Below are 26,289 nucleotides of genomic sequence, written 5' to 3' on the forward strand. Positions count from 1 at the left end.
TTCTTAATCTGGTTGTTTTATTGGGCTGACATCCTTCTGGTTTTTTTAAGGCTATTGCCTATGCTCTCTATTCATATTATTCTACAAATTCTGCCCCACACCGCAGCCCAGTCCCGCTTGCATGTAACTACCTTTTGCATGGTCTTTGTCCAGCTGATTGGCCACTTTCTTCCATTCTTCCATCTGCTCTTGAAGTGGGTTTATCAGACAGTCAATTAAAGCACTAATTTTGTTGAGAAAACACAAAGAGGAATCAAATCCTGCAGGAGAAGAACCAATCTGCATCTCCCTCTAAGCCTTTTAAGGGCATGCTTTTCCCACGCACGAACCAAAAGTCCAGAAGTCAGAAAAACCTCAGTCCAATTCAATCACAGCCGCATAAATCAGGCTTAGCAATTCTGTAAGAAAGGATTCACGTATTGCCTCAAGGCTGCCTATGGAGTAAATGACAGCCTGTCTGAGACTGAGAGGCTGGGGGATTCTGGGAGTTGAAGTCCAGACATCTTAAAAGTTGCCAAGGTTGAAAAATACTGGTTTAGCCCAAGGCCACTCAATGCAAAAGTGGTGAGCAAAGAACACACTTAACCTGTCAGTGGTGGGTTTGCAAATAGGAATGCTCAGGACAAAGAAATTACCAGGACAAATCAAACGCTAAATCTGATTTAATTACACAGGCATGTAATCTAAATTCAATTACTTGTAGTTAATATTATGATTTGCCATTATCTGATAATTTTCCCCATCTGCTACGTTAAAAAAAAATGACAGTTTTGTGGCATCTCTGCAAGAAGGATACAAGCCAAATCCAAAAACTCTAGAGAGGTTCAATCTGTGCATCCTTGCTTTTGTGACAACGAAGCACAATTTAGATTTGCTGCAATACTTCCCTAATTTTTTACTCAACCTCTTAATCATCACGCAAGAACAACTCCCCAATTTACTCAAGAGTTACCAGAAATAAGCCCAGAGAGGGGGAAAAATGTTTTTGGAACACTAATCAATGTTCTCAAATATGGAAATCATGCATTTTGCCATTCTTCACTCACTGCTGAGTTACAATAATGTCTGAAAAAGGAATTACTACTTTGAAAATACAGAGCAAGCAAGCCTAACTTCTCACAATGGAGCGTTACATTTTTCCCTTTTACAAAGCCCAATTTGTACAGTAAGAGAAAGTGAAAGGGTGTTCCCAGCAACAAAAATTTGGAGGTTAACTAGAAGTCAGCCCCAGTAAACAGATTAATATGGTCCTGAATGAAAGAGACTTGAATACCAATTAAATTTTGAATGCCATCCAGAATCTAATGAAACTCCAGATTGTCAGCTGGCAACATGCATAACTCACCTTGAAAAACTGCCTGAGCTTGGACTCAATGCTTCGATGTCGCATACACATTCTGGTTAAAGCAGAGCCAATTTCTCTGGTAGCACCTGAAAAAGTAAAAAACAAAAACAGCCTTACTTACAAAAACCTGCATCACACGTTCATTCTGGCAAAGAAAATAAGCAAAACACACATCAGACTGAGGGTATGAAGCATTGGGGTTCAAGAACCTGATCAAACCGTATGGAGGTGCTACAGAAATTCATAATATCGTTATACAAATTCTTGGATCCTGCCAAGACTGATAACTGGGGAGCACAGAATCAGCCTAAAAGGAAATACATTTTGATGTATATGGAACTGGAAATAAAGTAGAATGAAAGAGTTTTTAAGACACGACAACCAATTTGCTGTAATGGTTAAAGGCCACGCTAGAAATTGGGAGACTGTGAGATAATATTTTTGAAAGTTATATATCACATTTGGAAGATAAAATCAGGGGACTTCTTAAAGGTGTTAACATTTTAATAATTTATAGAGTCCTGAGCTGCAAACTATCCATATAAATTGTTCTAAAATGCCCAGTTAAGCAAGTGTTTTGAGAACCACAATAATCACGAATAAACTCTGACAGAAAAGAGAGCCAATATCTTTCAGTCCGACTATTGAGCACACAAAATGCTACGCAAATCTTTGTAACCCACATCAAATTATGATGATGAAGCCTAAGCATTCTAAACTTGTCAACTATCAAGAACATAAAACAGGAACTGAGAGAAATTAGATTAGTCTTCATAGAGTCACTATATATCTAATCCCTTAGTTCACGGGTGTCAAACTAGTCACGTGACATGTCGTGACTTTTTTTTTTTTTTTTTTTTTTTGCATTGCCGGTTGCATGATGCAACCGGCCCATGGGCTGGCAGTTTGACACCCCTGCCTTAGTTGCTCCTTGTTTATGTGATGGATACAAAGTGTGACTCCTTCTCATTCAGAAACCAATTCACAACTCCAGCTTCCTGTACAGTCAAGAAACTGTAAATTTGATTGCTCGTAAACATAGACGTCAACGGTAGATGGTGCTGTTCTAAAGGACATGAGAACTTAGCAAGAACTGCCTTGCTGAATCAGTGGGGAAAAGGTAAGACTTCCTTGAAGAAGATCAGATCATAACCAAGACAATCCAACCCTTGTTTATGATAAGCACCAGACAGAAATAGGACTATGATTGAAAATAGTCCAGCCACTGACACATTTTTTCTCTGACTCCGTTTTATACACCTTTGAACCAGGTGCATTTCGTTTTTACCCGAGCCTTGTCTTCATGTTAACTATGAAAAATTGCAATGCCATTAAAGTTAATGTAGCGTCACTGAAGAATGCCACAGAAGTATCGTGATTTCCTTCCTATCTACAGGTGGGCGCTCCTTTTTTTTCTGAGAATCCTAGGAATTTTATATGCTTTTTCTTTCACCCTCACGAACCTGTTCTCATTTTTTCACCGATGGGTGACTTCAGACTCTAGGAGACTTGAGGAGTCTCTGCTGGTATCTCTAAATAATTTTAGATTTTCAGTAAAGCTGAAATTAATCTAGAGGCTGAGAAGGCAGCAGCCATGGACCTACAGCAAACTAAAATTAACATTTACAATTCAATTAATTAAAAAAGGATAGTGATGAAGGGGGATGAGAAGGAAGAATGATGAGATTGGTGAGGAGCTTTGGACATTTTTCACATGACATTCCGTGAAATTTGGACTATTTTATAATATATTTTGGGGCACAGGGAGGCAATGTGCCTTATCATTAAACAAGAAAGTACAATTAACACTCAAGCTTCAGTAGAAGTTTTGATTTGCAGGCTATTAATTAGAATGCCTTTATAAGGGTATCATCAAGAAAATCTGAATGTTTCCTATACCGATATAATCCTTGACTTATAACCATTGGTTTAGTGACCGTTCTAAGTTACAGTGATACTGAAAAAAATGACTTAGGACTGTTTTTCACACTTACAGCACCAAGGTCACATATTCAAAATTCGGGCATTTGGCCAAAATATGCAGATGTATTTGGCTATGCCAAATTAAGTGGTAGGGCCTTGGCTAGTTTTGAAAGGCAGTGTGGACATGTCTTTCTGCCATGTTCATCTTAGAATAGAATAGAGTTGGAAGGGACCTTGGAGGTCTTCTAGTCCATCCCCCCGCTTAAGCAGGAGAACCTATACCATCTCAGACAAGTGACTGTCTAGCTTCTTCTTAACAACCTCCAGTGATGGAGCACCCACAATTTCTGGAAGCAAGCTGTTCCACTGGTTAATTGTCCTCACTGTCAGGAAGTTTCTCCTTAATTCTAGGTTGGTTCTCTCTTTGTTCAGTTTCCAACCATTGTTTCTTGTCCTGCCCTCTGCTGCTTTGGAGAATAACGTGATCCCCTCATCTTTGTGGCAGCCCCTCAAATACTGGTATATTGGTATCATGCTTGACACAATCTCTTTTATTTCATTGATGCCATTTCTAAATAAGAATTGCACAACTCGATCTGATGAACACACTATTCATTTTGTTGAAGGCATCTCACATTTAATCTCTATGGATTGGGGGTAGGAGAATATCCAATCTTAAGAGCCACTTAGTGTTGATCAAGAGTAGACAACCTAGTGAAGTATGGTTATTTTGAGCTACAATGTCCATGTTTCTGAAGATTCTAGCTGGGGTTTCATGGAGATATAGCCTGAAATATTTCAAAGGAACCAGATGATTTACTTTTGGCTGGGACAATGAGTTGTATCAAGACAGCTTCTCACAGTGCATTCAAAATATAGTTTTCAAATTGGGACAGAATAAATGTATGTTTACACATTTATCAGCTGAAACTCTGATCATTTTATTGTAGGGGAAGAAAAAAAGAAAGAAAGAAAGAAAGAAAGAAAGAAAGAAAGAAAGAAAGAAAGAAAGAAAGAAAGAAAGAAAGAAAGAAAGAAGAAGAAGGAAGGAAGGAAGGAAGGAAGGAAGGAAGGAAGGAAGGAAGGAAGGAAGGAAGAAGAAAGAAAGAAAGAAAGAAAGAAAGAAAGAAAGAAAGAAAGAAAGAAAGAAAGAAAGAAAGACCGCTGCAAAACAAGCCATTAAGTTCTAGCATCACATTTTATTAGAGGAATGTCCATGAGCACCTCAAAAATTCCATGGAGATTGTAGAATATCTTGAGATAAGGTTGAGATTAGTCCACCAGACTAACAAATGCTTTCTGATTGGTTACATCTAACCTGGCACCCATTTTTATGAATATCTCCTGAAGCAACCGTTTTTTTTGCAAATGGCTCCACTAACCATGTATCCTCACCCTTGTACTTATGTCCCCAGTCCCAAATGTTTGGATACTCCTGGGATGCACTTTGATGCATTTTCACCTAGGAAACTGGCAACTGATGGGAAATTGTTGTTGTTTGATGAGATGGGCAGCTATAGAAATCAGATAGACAGGCAGATAAAAGCATCCTGCAAAGTTGCTGTCACTCCTGGCTAACCATCAAACATTCTTTAATCTGCCCTAAACGCTAACACTAAAAGAGTAATTCTCCATCTTATTTGCTTAGAACAACCCCACTGATTTCAAAGGGTCGTATTTGCAGGATATGCACATACAAGAACGAAGGCAGAGTCAACTGCATTGTCAAAGAATGTATGGTATTCTTTTGCTTTGTTGCTTTAGTTATTTACAGCTTAACACCAGAAGCTTCAAATAGTTAAGCAATAAAAGGCCACAGCCAAGGAGGATTCATTTGTTTCCTTCTGCCTCTCCATCCTTTACCACTCATTCTCTTCCTCTCTCTCTCTCTCCCATCTTCTTAGCAAGTTAAGTGCAGGAAAAAGAGTCAGACAATAGAAACAGGATGCAACCCTTAAACACAAAATAAGTATCATCTGAAAACATGCAGACTCAACAGGAAAAAAAAGAGATTACAGTGAATACCAATTTTCCTTCCTTCCCTCCCACTTACGTTATTACTGGATCCCTAAACATTTCCCCAACACTTGGCATTTCTATCCATGAATGTGTTTCAAACACAAGCACTTTTGTTTTAACAGCCATGCCCAGTCTACATGACTCTTCCTTATAAATATTGCATGGAGATAAAAGACAGTGTTAAAGGAGCTTAAATTCTCGGCATCTATGGCTTGACAGCTTTGCTATGAAAGGGGAACCCAAAACACAACCGTGTGCATGTCTACTTATGTATTTATTATGCACTTCCTCCCATTAAAATGGACCCAGGATTTGCAATGGGGAAAGCCCAAGTCTATGAAAGGAATAAGAGATCCAGCAGGAAGTGAGGGTTCTCCCCCCTCCCTTTTCCCATTTCAGTGACTGGTTTTTTTGTTTTGTTTTGTTTTGTACTTTTATTTTCTGTAAAATGGTTGCCAAGGGCTGATATAAATTCCCTTCCATTCTGTTGCCACTACCGGTATGGGAAGGCCAAGAGAGAACAGCTGCAGACATTCTGTGGTGACAGGGGATGTACCAGGTTACCAACCTCCAGGTGGAGAATCAACTTTGTCTGCCTGTAGGACGTTCAATAAGGGATGCGGTGGCTCAGTGGGTTAGGACGCTGAGCTTCTCGATCAGAAGATCGGCAGTTTGGCAGGTCGAATCCCGAGTGCCGCATAGCAGAGTGAGCGGCTGTTACTCGTCCCAGCTTCTGCCAACCTAGCAGTTCGAAAGCACGTAAAAATGCAAGTAGAAAAATAGGGACCGCTACAGTGGGAAGGTAACAGCCTTCCGTGCACCTTTGGCATCTAGTCATGCCGGCCACATGACCACGGAGACGTCCTTGGACAAGCGCTGGCTCTTCGGCTTTGAAACAGAGATGAGCACCGACCCCTAGAGTCGGAAACAACTAGCACGCATGTGCGGGGGAACCTTTACCTTTAGGACGTTCAATGAGAAGCTCAACCAAGACTCCTTCCTTTGGTGTCCTTGATGCTCTCTTGAGCTTGATGGTTTACTTGCAGATGTTTCATTAACAAAGTAGTTAATGAATGATAGCATGATAGCACTGATGACGCTACCTACTTTGGTAATGAAGTATCTGCAAGAAAACCACCAAGCTCAGAGAGCACCAAGGACCCCACAGCTTAATCCTGAGCTACAAATATTCACTTCTATCAATTCTTTCTTGATAGAGAAAATCAGGATCGTATTAGCTCTGACTGAATCAATGCCACAATATTTAATGATTGCTGACTTTCTTTTTTTCCCCCTCTTCCTATTAAAGCCAGCATGTTGTATTATTAGGTAATTTGGGAACATTCTAGGTCAAGATGACCTAAAATTTGCTCCAGCCAATTAATGATTCAGGAAACAAATTCATCACGAGGGCGAAAAAAAAAAGCCAAGCTTCAATCTTTTGGCACATGCTTAACAGACCTCATAAACCATTTTCTGGGAGAATTATACAATGGCTTGTTACCTCTTGCCAATAAACTGTCCATTACTGTAATAAGACTAAAAGGAACTTCCAATCTACAATAAAAGGGTTTTTGATCTTGGCACTGAGAGGAGGTTGCTCAAAATTCGGACTGCAGAACTGAAGGAAAGGGGTTTGAAGGATTCACCTGGTATTTAGAATTAGCTAACTATTATTATGGAGAACTCTGGTTTAGTGCTCAACCTCAACCTGTTCAGCACATCTGACATACGTTCTGTTCTTGCTTAAAATCTTCATGACTCCATGTGTAAGACCACCATTTATTTCTTGATTTATTAAAGATGTGGAATCAAATAAATGTAAGTAAGTCCTCAACTTAAGATGATAATTAGGACCAGAATTTCCGCTGCTAAGCAAAGCAGTTAAGTGACTCGTGCTTCATTCTACATCCTTTTTGCCACAATTATCAAGTAAATCACAGTCATTCTGCTGTGATTTGTTAAGTGAATCATGCAGTCGTTAAGTAAATTCAGCTTCCCTCGTTGATTTTGATTGTCAAAAGCTACGTAGCTGGGAAGGTCACAAGTGTGATGACGTGACTCTGGGATGTTGCTACCCATCATAAATACATGACAGTTGCCATGTCACTTTTTCTAGTCCAATTGACTACGAACAATCGCTAAATGGATGGCTGTAAGTCAAGGACTACCTGTAATACAGTTCCAGTTGTCCTACGTGGGAGAAAAAGAGCATTTGCAGGCATGAAACGCATGTTATCTCAATGAAATGCAACATCCTCGTGCTAAAAATTAAGGAACATTAAAGAGCTTCCAAGGAACTAATTGGGGATATGCCCCAATGGTTTTTTTTTAAGTTTGGAAAATTCTAAAGTATTCCAAGCTAAGAACCTAGAAACCGGACAAGTTGCAACGTTTCAAATGTTCACAAAATCACAAGTAGCTTTTTAAATTCCTTGCTTGGCCTATACGTTGTGTATTTTAAAGGCATTCTCTACCATTAGCCAGTAAAACAGTAGACATTGGATTTATCCCTGCTGCTTTTGGCGGGGACAAGCAGAGTAAGATGGGGAAAGTGGCAGTTATAAAACCACACGTTCAGACTATGAGGCACCATTTTGGATTCTACTGCTGTGAAGGACAGACCTAGACATGACATCAGCAAGATACACATGCTGTGTGCTTCACATAGTTATCACTAATAACACTCTTTCAGGTTCAATTCCATAAATGCAAAATCTAAGCTGCTTTGTTAGTTGAGCATTACAGAGTGCACTCTCTGGACCTCTGCATGGTTTTGATAAATTTAATACAAACTAGGTTGCCTCACTTTCTTGAAGCTTCCTGTTTAATGATGGCCAAGGCCAATGCAGCATGCTTCTACATTAGGATGAAAAGTTTTCTTCATGGATATGAACCCACGCTGTGCAGGTAGTCCTCAATTTACAACCATTCATTTAGTGACCAAGTTACAACGGCCCTGAAAGTGACTTATGACCGTTTTTCACGCAACTGTCTTTGCATCCCCATGGTCATGTGATCAAAGTTGAGATGGCTGGCAGCTGACTCATATTTATGACAGTTGCCGTGTCGTCGGGTCATGTGGGCACCTTTTGCAACCTTCTGACAAGCAAAATTTAATTCTATTTTATTCTTTTTTGTATTGTTTTAATTGCCCTGTGAACCGCTCTAAGTCCTTCGGGAATAGGGCGGTATATAAATTCAACAAACAAACAAATAAATAAATAAATAAATAAATAAATAAAATCAATAGGGAAGCCAGATTCACTTAACAACCATGTTACTAACTTAAAACAACTGCAGCGATTCACTTCACTGTGGCAAGAAAGGTTTGTAAAATGGGGCGAAACTCACTGAACAAGCATCTCACTTAGCAACAGAAATCTTGGGCTCAATTGTGGTCGTAAATTGAGGACTACCTGTACTGTTTTTGTTGAGTTTTTATAATTGTATGTTCGTGTCCCCCCACAAAAAAAGAAGACTCATTATTTCTTACATTTTGTAATAAATTAGTTTTAAAAAAAACTCACAGTTTTGTTCATTTGTTCTGTCAGGGGTACCCAACCCCCGGTCTGTAGACCACTACCGGGCCGCGGCATACCAGCAACCGGTCTGCACAAACAAGCAAGGCCTCATCTGCGGGATGCAGGCAGCACACAAAACCATGCCCCCTCTGGTCCGTGGAAAAACCTCTCTCCACGGAACCGGTCCCTGGTGCCCAAAGGTTGGGGACCTCTGTTCTATGTAATCCTTGAGCAAAAAAGTAAAGAAAACAGAGTTGCTTTGAGTTCTAAATATTGCAAAAAGGTTTTGGGCACGCCGTGATCAGTGCCTAGTACAGCTGGTTTTAGATTATGCTCATCTGAACCGAAACACACATTTTAGTCAAGGCCTGGAACAACATGGGAGCTGTTTTGCTCTGTGCTCTGTATGCAAAAGAAAGCAGAGCCGTTCTGGACAGCTGAGATATAATGGTATTTGGGAATGTCCCTGAAGAAACTAAAGCACAGACAATGGGCTGATAAACAAAATTTGAGTATGAAGGGAAACAGGTGTTTCAGAGGGGATCTAGTCTTCATGAGAGTAAGGAAGTGAATGAAGGAAGTGGTGCTTTTCAGACTTGCAAGAGTCTATTAATGAAACCTTACAATATACATCTAGTATTCCTGGTTGTACAATTGCCTGGACCAGGGGTCCCCAACCCCCGAGCCACAGCCCACTACTGCACCTTGAGCCTTTTGGGGACCAGGCCGTGGAAGTGGCGGGCAAGAGCGCATACATGCACGCTCCATTTGTCCTGCCACTCGCACAAATGGAGGTGCATGTACACACATGCCTGCTGCTCGTTCAGAACCATCCCTGCCAGTCCCCAAAGCCAGAAAGGTTGTTGGGGAAGTCTGAACTGCATCACAAGGCTAAAATGAAAGAAAGGCAAGCTGGTGGGTATCATCTCTTCTCTTTCTCTAGCAGTCCCAGCCTGGCACATCCCACTGATTTGCTCATCCCCTGACCTCTCCATCTCTCTTCTCTCCGTTGATGTCCTACACCAGGGGTCTTCAAACCTGGCCCTTTTATGACTGGTGGACTTCAACTCACAGAATTCCTCAGTCATCGTGCCTGGCTGAGGAATTCTGAGAGTTGAAGTCCACAAGTCATAAAAGGGTCAAGTTTGAAGACCCGTGTCCTACACCATTCCCTCCTATCTTCCAAGATCTTCCTTTCTTTCCTTCTCCTGAGCAACTGCATGCTAATCAATGTTGTAAACTGAACCATAAACCATGATGAAAACATTGCACAGATAGTCCTCAACTTAAAACCATTCATTTAGTGGCCATTTGAAGTTATGACAGCACTAAAAAGATCTGGTCCTCACACTTACAACCAGGGCAACATCCTCATAGTCATGTGATCAAAACTCAGGCCTTTGGCAGCTGGCATGTATTTATGACGGTTGCAGTGTCCTGGGTGACATGTGATTGCCATGTGTGACCTTCTGACAAGCCAGGTAAATGGGGGGGGGGGGGGAAGAGAAGCTAGATCGGCTTAACACCCATATGATTTATTTAACAACTGTAGTGACTCACTTACCAACCGGGTCATAAAATTGGATGTGACTCACTGCCTTGCTTAGCAATAGTAATTCTGGTTGTAAAGCAAGGACTACCAAAGACAACAACAACAGAGTTGGAAGGGACCTTGGAGATCTTCTAGTCCAACCCCCTGCTTAGGCAGGAAACCCCATACCATTTCAGACAAATGACTGTCCAGTCTCTTCTTTAAAACTTCCACTGTTGGAGCATTCGCAGCTTCTGGAGGCAGGTTGTTCCACTGATTAATTGTTCTAACTGTCGGGACATTTTTTCCTTAGTTCTAGGTTGCTCTTCTCCCTGACTGATTTACTACGATAACAGGATCTTAAGGTTTCATGGAAATAATACTACTCATTATTTATACCTATCCATAGTGTAAATATGGGCTCGTTCAAAACTAGTGAAAAGTTCCACCTAAGTAGATCATGCAACATGGGCAAAATATCCCTGAAACAACCTTTCCCTTTTGTTTGAGATGGTCTGGCTTGCAGATGATGGCTCTGCAGGCTGGGAATGAAAAGAGCAGCCACTTAATTGGTTGCCTTAGAATAGATTTTGCATTGGCATAATTTTTATTCATCACCCAGCAACACATCTTGCATGCAACAATCTGAAGGGCAACTGCACCACAAAAGGTTTCTTTAGTGAGGGGAAGATGCACCATAATCAATTCAACCCACTTTCAACCCATTTCTGGTCCATGCTTCAAGAACTGAATACTGTTATGCAGTGCTTTTTTTTCTTTAAAAAAAAAGGTGCCGGAACTCAGAGGTGCTGTCACTGGGAGCAATGCCGGTGTCTTGCTACGGCATCGCCGCCTGTCCTTTGCACCCCGGCCCCTGCGGCTGGGAGCCACATGCCACGGGGATTCCCCACGGCCGCCGTGAGGATTCCCCTCCCCGCAGTTGCCATGCTGTGGCCCGTGCTAAACCTCCACCCGGAGCTGCTCTGAACCCCAACCCAGAGCTGTGTTTCTTGTAGCAGTGGTCTCCGGCGCCAAACAGCCTCTTTCCAACCACATCCAGAAAAATTTGTAACAAACATTGGAATTCTCAAGGCCATGTTTGGTATTTCCCAGCAATCTGTTACTGGAAGGGAAAAGCAATCCCTGCTGCGTTACTGATCCCAGAGAAGCATTTGCATGTATGCAGGTATCCTTAGGGTGCCATTGTTATGGATGAGAAATATTGGTTGCAAAGTTGGCATTTCTGGATGTAATACAGATATTTTGGACTTATTTTTGTTTCTTTGCATGTTTGATGTTTTTAAAAAGGCGTATGCTACTGACTGCACTTATGCACATATGCAACATCTTTTGAAAGATTGTGACTAAACAAAATTTTAATGTACAGATAATACCACCAGAAATTATTTTAGCCTTTTTAATAAAGGTTGTTACTGATGTTAAGCTCACCATGGAAAACATCATATATTGTTATGTATATACTAGGTTAATTATTTAAAGACTGAAGTGCAACATAACTAGATTCTAAATAATCTATTTTTCAAAACACACAACAGTCCAAACAGTAAAAGTAAAGTCCAAATTAAGAATATTTCATTCTTAAGAATTGTTTAATTTAAAGAGGTTTAGTTGTAATAGATGGTTATAGATTCAAAATAGTTTTCAAGAGTGTACAAAAGATACTATTTTTTTCTAGCATCAGCTAAATTAGACATATTACATTGAGAAAAATGTTTCTCATTTCTTTCCTGTTACCTTTATTGATTTCATTGCAGAGATGTTAACATAGGAAATAAGATTATTTTGTTATCTAATTTTACCTTCCAAAAGACAGAAGCAGATGAAAAATGTGAGGTTCTTTCCTGTTGACTTTTTTGAATTAGCTGTTTTAGATTCTAAAAGTTTAGTTCCTAAAGAAGTAACCTTGTGAATAATTTTAATGTCCTCCTCTAGTGCAGAGTAGGCAACCTTGGCTCTTTTATGACTCAAGGACTTCAACTCCCAGAATTCCTGAGCCAGCATGGCTCAGCTTGGAAACCTCTCTCTTTCCCCTCAGCGTGGCTGCCTCAGGATTTCTGGGAGTTGAAGTCCATAAAAAAGTCACAAACAAGAGCCAAGATTGCCTACTCCTAAAGCCAATGCAGGGAGGTTTTTTTTTTTGTTTTTTTGCCAAAAAAAAGGTGCTGGAATGCCGTTCTGAGTGTTCTGTGAGGAAAAAAAGCCCTGTTGTTATGTTATATGGCAGTAGAGAAAGAACTGCTACTACAGCATTCAGGCAGGAATCATTGCTGAGTTGCATATGAGGGTCTTCTCAGGGTACCGCTGGTAAGAGATTGCCGGCAGACGACACCCAGGGATAGGGCCTTCTCTGTGGGTGCGGCCGCCCTTTGGAACCAGCTGCCAGTGGAGCTGAGGACTGCCCCCGACCTCCATTCGTTCCGCCGGGGCCTGAAGACCTGGTTCTTCGAGCTCTCTGGCCCAGGCTGAGAATTTTAATTTTAATTTTAACTGGGGTTTTATTTGTTCAGGGACGGATGTAATTTTTTTTTAATCTGTTTTTAACTTTTGTATTTTTTGTTTTAATCACCCTGTAAACCGCCCTGAGTCCTTCGGGAAAGGGCGGTATATAAATATAACAAAATAAAATAAATAAATAAATAAATAAATAAATAAATATGTACTCTTGCGTACTCTTCCAGCCTGCAACTCCAAACAGCAATTGATAAATTGTTCCCCTAAAGAAGGACTTTAGGAGAGGAGAAAGAAGCAACAAAACGCTCTTCAGATTTATTTATTTATTTATTTATTTATTTTAAGGACATGTGCAGTAAATCAAGATTTGGATGGATTCCTGAAGTAATTAAGTGCAATCATTCCTCCAAAAAGAAATGTTAGCTGTTTACATGGTCTGGTGTCATCAAGACTAATTTAAACCCAGACAACAACAGCAGGTTTATTAAAGGGATCACAGAGGCCTCTAACGTTTAGTGAAGGCCAATATCCAGCAAGGTTACATCAAAGGAAAATAACAGAATAATAGAGAATTGGGAGGGACCTGGGAAAATCTTCCAGTCCAACCCCCTGCACAAGCAGAAGGTACCCTAGACCAGGGTGTCCTCAACAGACTTGTGGACTTCAACTCCCAGAATTCCCCAGCCAGCTTGACACAGCTATAGAACAAAATGCATAGGTCAAAATATGGTGCTTTGAACACAGTTTGTCCCCCTCGTCTATGTGGCAGCGCCTCAAAAATTGGAACACTGCTATCATCCCTGATCGTGGTCTTCTCCACGCATTGACCCACATTTATAAAAAATAAGCATCTTTGTTTACAGAAGGAAGAATTTGCTTTGGAAACGCCTCTAGCACTAAGAAGTGCTATATAATTTACTCTCTCGACTTTCACAGTCCTAGAGTTTACATTCTAACAAGGTTGGAAAAGAGCGACACTACATTACAGGCGCTGGCAGTAAATTGTATTATCTGCTCCCAGCTTAAGAAGAGCATTCTCCATCTTCAACAGCCTTGTTCTGGAGCATTATAATGGCTTTGCCTGTCATGATACCTGGGGACTGTAATTCCTATGCTGTTGGAGCAATTTTAATGCACCTAGAGTGCCCCGGGGAAGGCTGCATTATTCCTGAAGCAGATTCTCCAAATTTATTCCATGCCTTATTAATTTGAATGCACAACCCCCAAGTGAGAGCAGAAAGTAAAGTTCATTGCTGATCCATCAATTTCTTTTGGGTTCAATTCATACGTATGAGAGCCACTTACTGCCTGTACAGAAGCCTGAATCTTTCTAACAAAAATAACCAAAATCAAGACTTGGGACATCCACTTTCAGACATAAAAGGGAAATTTGGAGAACACAAAGTCTATCTACCTGCTTTAATGGAGAAACTGCAATGGAGAAGGCAACCACAGGACGAATAACTAAAGTTCTCCCAAGCCATATCTTGATGGCCTCTCCATAGACCAAAATCAGCAGCAAACGGATGATTTCTCCACCAATTAATTTTCTCTGCTTGTTTCAATTAGTTAAGGTGAAAATGTGTACTAAGCTTCTGTAAACTCAAGACCTATAAATCTTCCAAAATGCAAGGGAGGGGACAGGGAGGAGGCATCTCAAAGAGATTTCTTCTGCAACCCACTGCTTTCCTTCTATTGGCCACAACTCAGCCCAAAATGTATGTTGCTAAGGGAGAAATTTGTTAAGTGAGCTTTGCCCCCATTTTACGACTTTTCTTGCCACGTCTGTTAAGTGAATCACGGCAGTTGTTAAGTTAGGAACGTGGTTGTTAAGTAAATCTGGCTTCCCCATCGACTTTGCTTGTCAGAAGACCTCAAAAGGGAATCACGTGCAGCTATCATAAATATGAACCAATTCTCAAGCATCTGAATGTAAAATCACATGACAATGAGGATGTTGCAATGCTCATAAGTGTGAAAAATGGTCATAAATCACTTTTTCCGGTGCCGTTGTAACTTTGAATGGTCACTAAATGAACTGTTGTAAACTGAGGACTTGCCTATACCAAGGGTAGGCGACCTTGGCTCTTTTATGACTTGTGGACTTCAACTCCCAGAATTCCTGAGCCAGCATGGCTCAGCTTGGAAACCTCTCCCTTTCCCCTCAGCATGGCTGGCTCAGGAATTCTGGGAGTTGAAGTCCGCAAGTCATAAAAGAGCCAAGGTTGCCTACCCCTGACGTATACTATAAACCGCTAAGAGATTCAACCTGATCCTGCTACTTCTCTAAATCTTTACATTTTCAAGCTCTGTAGGACATCTTTAAAGACCAAACTAGGGAGCCTACTAGATGTTCATATCAGCATCCTTAAGCTCACCACCAACTATTATTGTGGTCAAAGGCAGTGCAGCAGGCAATTTGCCACCCTCTAAATCACCACGTCTCTGTAATGCAAAAATTCAATTAGACACTTCTAATATGCTTCCATTTTTCACTGTCACTGCATGCTGATTGTAGAGATCTCGGATGGCCTTGCAAAATATGGCAAGGTCAGACCTTTGGACAGTTGGGTTGGGAGACTTCTTCTGAGAACAGCTGAGTGATAACAGGCAGCTCCAAAAGTGATCAACAAGGCCAAATTTGACCGGGCTCAGTTCCACTATTGGGTTTGAAGAAAATTTAACTTCACTGTGTCTTTCAGAGAATCAAGCAAAATAATCTCCATTCTCATAAAGGAGAATACAGGTAGTCCTTGACTTACGACCGCGATGGAACCCAAAATTTCTGTTAAGTGGAATTTTGCCCCATTTTACAAATCTTTCTTGCCACAGTCAATAACTGCAGTTGCTAAAGTTGGTAACATGATTGTAAAGTGGATCTGGTTTCCCCACTGACGTTGCTTGTCAGAAGGTCTCGAAAGGTGGTCACATGACCACAGGACAGACACTGCAACAACCGTCATAAATATGAGTCAGTTGCCAAGTGTCTGAATTTTGATCACGTAAGCATGGGGATGCAACAGTGTTTGTTAAGTGTGAAAAAACGGTCATAAGTTGTTTTTTCCCCAGTGCCATTGTAACTTTGAACTTTGAACTAGATGAACTGTCCTAAGTTGAGGACTACCTGCATTATAGCTCGGGGTTGAAATGAGGAGTCCGTGGTGCTCTCTGAGCTTGGCTGTTTCCCTGCAGATGTTTCATTACCTGAACTAGGTAACGTTATCAGTCCTCGATGTTACCTAATTTGGGTAATGAAATGTCTGCAACAAAACAACCAGGCTCAGAGAGCACCAAGGACTCCTCAATTTGAATTCTCTTTCCTCTTTCTGAATTCTCTTCCCACCCACAAAATCCAACCAGCCCACCACTCCCAATTCGAGTCAATCAAAATCTAAAATTTATATGACAGAAACGTGATTGAACTTTGCCCTCAGCTCCAAATCTTATGCAAGGAAGGCTCCACCCTTGTCAGCTAAAGTTCACCCCAAATGAGAAGTTCAATTCCCTTCCTGTACAAAAATACTAAACAGCTACTTCCCAACCAAGTCCACAATATTTCAGCCAGGAAAAAAAAACATATAAAGCTCCAGATACTTCCTCTTCTAGAAGGTTCTGGTAGGGAGCTTCAGGGCAGGCAGGAAGCAAACTCAAAATACATCTGATGCATCCCACCTTAAAAACAGAAGTTACTTGGAACCAGACTGAGGGAATGAAGAAGAAAAAAAACAGATGTTCTTGCTCTTAAATTTTCTATTGCGTTTACAAAATACTTAAAACTGAATCTGAATATTGGTGCACCTTATTTAATAACATCTGCAGCTTCTGTGGGGAAAGCAGCTTTCTTTTGCTTCACCCAGAGCCCTTTTCTAGCCCCCAAAACTTTCCAAACAGGAATAATTGAAATAAACACTAGAATCTTCTATGTTTCAATGCACTGTTTTATCATCCAGCAACTGGCCAACTCATAATGAGAATGAAATCTACCTTAGATAATCCCTACCAGAGAAAAATACATTCCCACCTAATAACCCAACATATTAAAATTACTTAACAATCCTTATCACTGAGAGCAGCTTTTTAATGGCCTGTCAGCCACTTGATGGAATTGTTAGATTTTATATAATTATTCATTCTTTTTTCCCCCGTATAATAACAAAAGAAAAAGAAAAAAGAGAAACCATGGCAATATCTTGGAAGCATCTGCCAGGAAAAATAATAAGCCAGATAATAGTTTTAAATGCAGGTTTCATTTCTTTTAAGTCTCCTTGGTGCAGAAACAGACAAGTTCAGAACACGAACACACATTAGGGAAATAGAGCCCATTTACATACAGGTAGTCCTCGACTTACAGCAGTTCGTTTAGTGACCATTCAAAGTTACAACTTCATTGAAAAAGGTGACTTATGACCGTTTTTCACACAACCGTTACAGCAACTCCATGGTCAGGTGATCAAAATCAGACACTTGGCAACTGAATCATATTTATGAGGTTTGTAGAATCCCAGGATCACGTGATCCCCTTTGGTGACCTTCTGACAAGCGAAGTCAATGAGGAAGCCAGATTCACTTAACAACCAAGTTACCAAGTGCAATGATTCACTTAACTGTGGCATGAAACATCATAAAACGGGGCATAACTCACTTAACAGTAGAAATTTTGGGCTCAATTGTGGTCGTAAGTTGAGGACTACCGGTAATTACATTCTGTTTAATATAACAAACAAACTCATAGGTCAATGCATTTTTCCGAGGCTACATCTATACATTAAAAAACAACACCACCATATTTAGTTCTCCAACTCTCCATTCACAATATAAAACATTCCTCTTGAGAGCCGGTTTGGTCTACTTGATAAGGCATCAAGCTAGAAAGCAGGAGGCCATGAATTCAAGTCCTACCTTTGTCAAGAAAGCCAGTTGGGTGACTTTGGGCCAATAACTCTCTGTCAGCCCAACTCACCTCACAGTTGTTGTGGCAAAATAGGTATGCTGGATATGGATATGTTTACATTGTGAATGGATATGTTTGTTGTTCTTGAGTTATTTGTAAAAAATAATAAAGGTGGGCTACATGCAAATAAATATTATAAACAAATATAAAATAAACTGAGCAGGTTAAATCTCTGGAAACCTGGAAATAAAGCTCCAACTATTTCCATGCCTGATTGGGAAAAGTTAATGTATTTCAACTGAATTTCACCTCGTGCATACTTCCAGATGTTTTCTTCACCCAAAAATCCAAAACCATCTCTATAGTGACATATAGGACCAACTCTCTAAAGTTTTGCTGCTATAGAGAATCCTCAATCGCCTTCTTGCATTTCATCATTATTCCCTCAGGTTTTATTTTCCAAAGCACCCAAAGGCAGGACAAGAAACAATGGGTGGAAACTAACAGAGGAGAGAAGCAACCTAGAACTAAGGAGAAATTTCCTGACAGTGAGAACAATTAATCAGTGCAACCGCCTGCCTCCAGAAGTTGTGGGTGCTCCAACACTGGAGGCTTTTAAGAAGAGACTGGACAGCTATTTGTCTGAAATGGTATAGGCCAGGGTCTCCTGCTTGAGCAGGGGTTGGACTAGAACAGACATGTCAAACACAAGGCCCAGGGGCCGGATCCGGCCCGCAAAGTGGTTTCATGCGACCCGCGAAGCCATCCTGGAAACAGTGAGGGAACGGCCCCCACTGCCTTGGCCCTGGCCCAGAGACCCTCCTCCTGCCAGAGACCCTCAGATCTATCCCACTCCTGCCCAGGCCCCCATAGGCACCCTTGATGCCAACGATGTAGAGCTGGCCACGCCCATCCAGTAGGCCATACGCACTCTAGCCACGCCCACCCAGTAGGCCACGCCCACCCAGCCCCCTGAGGGCAACCGCAATGCTGATGCGGCCCTCAGTGAAATTGAGTTTGACACCCCTGGACTAGAAGACCTCCAAGATCCCTTCCAACTCTGTTATTCTATTATTATTATTATTATTATTATTATTATTATTATTATTATTATTATTATTATTATTAATTATTATTATTATTATTCATAGTTAAATCAATTTTAGACAATAGTTCTTGAATCATCTAAGGTCACAGAGCACAACTCCTTCCCCATTTATCTGTTTGAAAAATAGAAGCAATTCAAGAAAGAATATGAACGCTCCAGCTTCATCAGGCTAGGTCCTCCGTTATGAAAAATTGCATTGTTATGTAAACTGAGAAGCCTCTTTAACAGCCCATTAGAATCCACTGGTGACAATGTAAGTAATAAGTAATAGGAGGAAAAAGTCCCCATAGGGTGGTTATGCTCACTTTAGTGCTGATGGGTTTTCACACACAATTTTAAACAGGCAAGATGCACAGGTTCTCAAGGGAAATTAAACTAGAGAATAATCTGTACCGGAAATTAGAGTAAGACACCCTCACTTAAAAATAAGGGGCTTTGGACAGCTTCAATCAATCAATAAGTGAAATGACTCAGAGTTTTAATCTGAGATTAAAGCACCTTCCCTTACTAAAGTTATCTCACTGTGTTAGATTTATGTCAGTTTTTCCTTCAGGAGCTCAAATCAGCTTAAAAGGGGATCCTGTTCACTTTCTCAGCAAATCATTATTTAAAAGTAACATGATTTAGTTCAGCAACTCAAAATTATTTTTTTAAAAAAAAATAACCCAGTTTGATCTGGAATGGACCAGAAACTATCCAGCAAAACTCAGGCATCAAGTCAAAAGAGATTTTGGAAAGCTGGCCGTGTTATGTTCCCAAATTTACTACCATGATAAAACAGTGTTAATTTTTTCAAGCATGATTTACCATTTTCAAAGAATTAAGCCTCTTCAATTTTGCTTTAATAGATGCAGGAAATTTGGAGCTACTCTCCTTTAAATTCTGGCTAAAAGTAATTACTTTAAAGCAAATATCTGTACTTTAGATCTGGCTTAAATGATACATGCAGCAAAAGGCAAAATAAGAAGCCTTTCACCAAAGCACTGCAAACGGAGAATGCAATGCAAGATGAATCGCTCCCTGTGGTTAGAAAGTTTATCCATCTCTCATTACATTCTTTCCACGGTATTCTACCGGAAAACTAAAAATAACGAAGTGTGCAGATCTGCCTTTCCATAATGCTCCAAGGCTCATGAAAGAGCCACTTGGATTCCAAATCCTTCAGAAGGATTTCAAAAAAAAAAAATTTTTTGGTGGAACTCCAGGTTTGATCTAGAGCAGGGGTCGGCAACCTCGGCTCTTTTATGACTCGTGGACTTCAACTCCCAGAATTCCTGAGCCAGCATAGCTGGCTCAGGAATTCTGGGAGTTGAAGTCCACGAGTCATAAAAGAGCCGAGGTTGCCGACCCCTGGTCTAGAGTAGCTCAGTTATATCTGTATTTTGTTCAAATCCAAAAGGTATTTACTTAAAGGAGTATCTTAATACAGGATGTCCTCGATTTACAACCATTCATTTAGTGACCATTCAAAGTTACAATGGCACTGAAAAAAGTAACACGATCATTTTTCACACTTATAAGCTTTGCGGCATCCCTGTGGTCACGTATTCAAAATTTGAATGCTTGGCAACTGGCATGTATTTATGATGGTTGCAGTATTCCAGGGTTATGTGCTGATTTTTTGTGACCTTCTGACAAGAAAAGTCAATGATGAAACCACACTGACTTGTGTTACTAACTTAACTACTGCAGTGGTTCACTTTAAAAATGTGGCAATTTAGGACGTAAAATGAGGCAAAATTCACTTAACTATCTTGCGTAGCAATGGAAATTTTGGACTCAATAAGTCAAGGACTACCTATACAAGTCCAACATATATCGATCTGATTGAATTGTTAATAATTCAAATGACCTTTCTAATAAGTGAAGAAACTACCCTTAATTACCACTTTGTCATCCCAAATAACTGGCCCGGAGCAATTAGACCAGGGGTAGGCAACCTTGGCTCTTTTATGACTCGTGGACTTCAGCTCCCAGAATTCCTGAGCCAGCTGGCTCAGGAATTCTGGGAGCTGAAGTCCACGAGTCATAAAAGAGCCAAGGTTGCCTACCTGTGAATTAGACAACTGACAGGCAAAATAGCCCAAATGTGAAATAATGGCTCCATTTTCTTTTTTCACAGCTTAAGGCTGTGGATTTCCATATGACAACAAAAGGCAAGAGCTATATTCTATTCATAACTGAAATTAAAAGGGGAGGAGTTTATGCTAGATGTCATGATGCATGTTTTATCATTTTTCCATGCTGATGTTTAGGAGCAGACATCTAAGGCTGTTCTTCACCTGAAAACGTGAGAGTCTCCAACTTCAATGGAACTGAATGAGTTAAGTGTTCACAGAATGCCTTCTTGAAAGCGGTAATTGATATGGAGACCTAAAAGGCAACTTCTCCAAGGGAAAATAATTTAGGTGTTGCAAGGTCCAAATTATGAAGACAACAAATGTTGCTAGGACACACAAAAGATGACTTAAAACACACAATGGCAGAACGGCGATTCAGATTCTATCACATACTTTCCTTTCTGAATGGTATCCTGGTTTACTTCTCAAGGCAAAATAGCTGTGCCTTCAAAAACACAAGAGTTTGGGAATTTGAGAAAAGCACTGAGTAGTGAGAGAGAGCACAGCCTGAAGATGCCAAAGGTGCAAAGTTTAATTCTCCACCCCACCATGGTTTTCAGGATGACTTTTATCTTTTGTGTCAAGCAGATCAGCCAATCCTGCAAATATGCCTGGTATTGTATCTTCTCATTCCTGAAAAAAACAGCTAAGAATGATGGGAGACACAAACCAAAACACCTGAAATATGCTAAAAGATTTAACCCTCTTACCGTAATATAGCTAAGGCAGTCTTGGGAACTAAAAGTCAACCATTAACTTCCTTCCTGTTGACCTTTCTAAGAGTCAGCTGTTGGTTTAGATCAGGGGTCTTCAAACTTGACCCTCTTATGACTCATGGACTTCAACTCCCAGAATTCCTCAGCCAGCCATGCTGGCTGAGGAATTCTGGGAGTTGAAGTCCATGTGTCATAAAAGGGCCGAGTTTGAAGACCCTTGGTTTAGATAGGTAAGTGACTTCTAGTCCAATGCAAAGTTTCCCAGTGGAATCTGAAGCAACCAGACAGCATTTACAGCTGTTGGCCGTGTCCCAAAGTCACACGATTGTATTTCACTGGTGTTTTCTTCCTGTTTTCAACAAAATCACGCCCTAGTGAACCATTGGTTTACTTAACCACCACGGATTCGCTGAACAACTGCAGATTCACATGACCGATCTGTTTTTACGACTGTCGCAAGTTATGACTGTGTCAGGCAGGCTCTATTACACAGTCATAACTCGAGGACTACCTGTTTAGCAGATTTCGTGAATGCAGCCTCTGTGATTTGTAAACTGTGGTTTGTGGATCCATCTGATCAGTGAACCCAGTCAAAGCAAAAAATAATGCCTGTACTTTATTAGAAGGTTATCTAGGTTGCCTAATTCAGGAGGTCAATTCAGCCTTGTGTGCTCTGGTGCTAGCAATGTCCTGTTGGACTCCTTTCATCCCCTGGTAAAAATGGGTGAAAAAAATCTCCTACAAATAGAAGAGGCCATTGACTGCATCCATTAAGCTCCGGCAGTATGTAGTTGCAGCCTATTAAATCCACTGGCACACACAAACAGAGCAGGCAATTAGGGAAGGGGAAGCTGCCCCCAATGCAAATCGCGGGCTCAGCAAATATTCCATCTCAATAAATGTTAACAGGGTTTCCAGCCAATGACTCCTGAAGGCATCCAACTGACATGATCGCCCGGACAGCTGTGACAAATTAGGTTCAGCCTGCTGAGAGCCATCCGGCCCATGTTCATTTAGCTACAATTACTGGGACATCATCACTCCCCCTGCCCCTTTGCAGAAAATGTCCCCCGCCCCCAGCAAAACCAGAAACCATCCTGCATGTATCGACACATTTCAATTACTCCCCCTTATTACCACATCAAAAAGAACGGGTGGAGAGGGGACACAGACATTCTATTAATGTCTCCCCTCCAGGGTTTGGAATATCCTACTTATCCTACTTATGCAGTAGTGAAGAAAACCGCTTTGATTTAGCCATGCCTTTCTTGGGACACGGAATCACCTCCAAAGCACTAAGACTGTGGGATGAGTCTATGAGTTGATGTCCTCCAGAAGTGCTGGACCTCATGGCCAGGTTGGCTGGAAATTTGTAGAGATGGTGTCCAGCATATCTATCTGGAAGTCGCCAGCCGGGGGACGACAACGCAGACTCCTTCCCAGCAGCCTGCACCTGTCTTCAAGAGTGAAGGGACACAGGGCAGAAAACATCCTGCAGCCAAAATGGCTCCACACACCCATTTGCACTGCCCACGTGACCCTGAGGATGCAGGTAAACCTCCAAGTGGCTTCAACGACTCTCTAAAAGAATGCAAATGACCGTCTCTCTGCAAGGAATATAAATCCTTCCATTCCCCACCATCCAGTCAGAGCTGAAAAAGCTTCTTGGATGAGAAATTTTATTTATTTATTTTTATTTTATTTTAATTCCATTTATATCCCGCCCTTCTCCGAAGACTCAGGGTGGCTTACAAGCTTAGCAGTAGCCTTCATTCTATGTATATGCCTGCTTATTAGGGCTTTCACACACACACCCCAAGCGGCATTATTACAAAGTCAGCTTAATTGCCCCCAACAATCTGGGTTCAAATACTTTTTTTTCCTACTTAAGATATATCTTCACTGCATAAACACAGTTTTTAATTCATTATTTACATCAGGGCCATACAATTCCAGGCTTACTAGCAGGCCAAATGTTATCCAGTGTAACCTTCAAGACCTAGACTCCCAAACATTCCTAGCGAGCTGTACATTTTAGCACGTCAAGGGGGGGGGGGGGCGGAGGGGAATGAAATGAAATCCAGTATGCCCAAGATTATTAATATTAACAATATTTCATTTGAATAAATGTAAATGAAATCCAGCCCAGTCAAGCTGTCACCTTGGCCAGGTGTTTTGGGGGATAGCCCGCCCCCTCCTCCCAAAAAAATGCACAGTCCTTGACTTACACAAATTCAACGCAAGTAAAATTTCTTTCAGATGGCCTCATATCAAAATAAAAGATAAATGGCAGATAGGACACTTTGCTCTGGACAAATCAGGAAGAGCACATGGGCCAAACAAATTTAATAAATAAATAAATACAGGTAGTCCTTGACTTATGATTGTAATGAAGCCTGCCCATTATGGTCCATAAGCAACGATGGTCGTAAAGCGGGTTGTCACCATTCTGATCCAATTTTACAACTTTTGCGGTAATTGTTAAGCAAATCACCATGGTTGTTAAGTGAAACCATAGTCACTAAGTGAATACATTGTTCACAATAGGGAGTTTTGCTGAAAAAAAATGGAAGTAAAGTTTTGGCAAAACCATAGTAAAACGTGGCTATGTGACCCACTATACACTGGAAGGGAGCACAAATGTGGGTCAGTTGGCAAGTGTCCCAAATATAGCCACGTGAACATGGGAAGGCAGCTGTTGGAACTTGGTCATAAGTCTCCTCTGGGAGATCTACCATACTGTGAACAGTTGCTAAGCAACCAGTTGTAAGTCGAGGACTACCTGTAAGCTAGGCATAAGAAATATGCCTCAGCTATCACATTTCAGTACTCAATTTTGCACAATGCTGCTAGAAAAACACCACGTAATACTAGGAGACAACCAGTTCTCCTTTAAGCAAGCTCTGTCTCTTAACCATTCCAAAACACCAAATTAGCTCTCATTAAAAGGATACCAAGATCATGGCATCCGGCCCTCTCAATTCCTGGCAAATAGATGGGGAAGAAATGGAGGTAGTGACAGATTTTATTTTCCTGGGCTCCAAGATCACTGCAGATGGGGACTGTAGCCAAGAAATTAAAAGACGCTTGCTCCTGGGGAGGAAAGCCATGGCAAATCTAGACAGCACACTAAAAAGCAGAGACATCACCCTGTCAACAAAAGTGCGTATAGTCAAGGCTATGGTCTTCCCAGTTGCAATGTATGGCAGTGAAAGCTGGACCATAAGAAAGGCTGAGTGCCAAAGAATTGAAGCCTTTGAACTCTGGTGCTGGAGAAGACTCCTGCGAGTCCCTTGGACTGCAAGGCGATCAAACCGGTCAGTCCTAGAGGAGATCAACCCTGACTGCTCTTTAGAAGGCCAGATCCTGAAGCTAAAACTCAAATACTTTGGCCACCTAATGAGAAGGAAGGACTCACTGGAGAAGAGCCTAATGCTGGGAAAGATTGAAGGCAATAGAAGAAAGGGATGACGGAGAATGAGGTGGCTGGATGGAGTCACTGAAGCAGTAGGTGTGAGCCTAGATGGACTCCAGAAGATGGTAGAGGACAGGAAGGCCTGGAGGAACATTGTCCATAGGGTCGCGATGGGTCAGACATGACTTCGCAACTAACAACAACAACAACAAAAGGATACCAGTTGGCAAAAAAGACTTGGAAATTCCACTGATAGAGGTTTGTTTGCTTGGGTTTTTGTTTTGTTTTTTGCAAAACAATGCTGAATCAACAGATTGTCCACAAACGTAAAGTCAGTTCTAATAGGTTTCTAAAAAAATACTATATTTTAATCAGTCCTTCTTATCATTGTAAAAACAGAAGGTGAATACCAGAAAGGAACTCTGCTGTAAAATTTCTGCAATTTGTAAGCAGGAATGCAGAAAACATCTGCTGTGCAGACTTGTGGCCTTCTAAACAGGTGGCTTTCCACCCGTCACATTCCGCACAAAGTGAAGGACAAAAGCCATATTGGTTTTGCTACATGATGCTTCCAGACAGCAAATCCTTGAACAGATCTTTGACATCTTGTTCATTTTTACTTGCCTTTGAACCACCCAAGTTTCATTTTCCCTTTCATTTAAAACACATCTTAGGACACAGAATGATTAAAGAGGAGCCTTTCCCAAATTGGCATTCTCCAGATGTGGACAAGATACAATTCACATCAGCCCCAGCCAGCACACCCAATTATTATGCTGGCCGAGATGAGGGAACTTGCAATCAGATGCATCTGGAAGTTAATAGGATGTAGAAGGATTTGACAGAGGTTCAGAGCTTATGTAGCTAATTGGGGACAGCAGTGTTTCTCAACGTTAGCCACTTTAAGATATGTGGACTTCAACTCCCAGAATTCCCCAGCCAGCTTGACACAGCTATAGAACAAAATGCATAGGTCAAAATATGGAATTTGAGCTACGCAGAGTGCATGTCACAAATTCAAGCAAACCTCTTTCAGTAAAGAGAGAGCAATCAAGATTACAAGTAGTTCTCACTTAATGACTGGTCAATTAGCAACCTTTCAAAGTTATGGTGGACCGCCCCAAAAGGTACTTATGACCCACTTTCTAACCTCCAATGGCCACATACCCCACATGATCATGTGACTGCATTTCAGGTGCTGAACAACAGGGTAACTCTCTGCAGC

The 26,289-nt window shown here is 41.1% G+C and overlaps 1 protein-coding gene across 1 annotated transcript in view; it reads right to left on the reverse strand.

Moving 5' to 3' along the window:
• The window catches only part of MTSS1 (MTSS I-BAR domain containing 1), a 155,585-nt gene that overhangs the window by 42,328 nt on the left and 86,968 nt on the right, over positions 1-26,289 (reverse strand). Inside the window, 3 exon segments of the mRNA XM_083357612.1 lie at positions 132-223; positions 1,346-1,353; positions 1,355-1,431. Of these exon segments, the coding sequence (XP_083213738.1) occupies positions 132-223; positions 1,346-1,353; positions 1,355-1,431 (177 nt within the window).

This window comes from Vipera ursinii, assembly GCF_947247035.1.
Source record: "Vipera ursinii genome assembly, chromosome: 3".
Lineage (NCBI taxonomy): Eukaryota > Metazoa > Chordata > Lepidosauria > Squamata > Viperidae > Vipera > Vipera ursinii.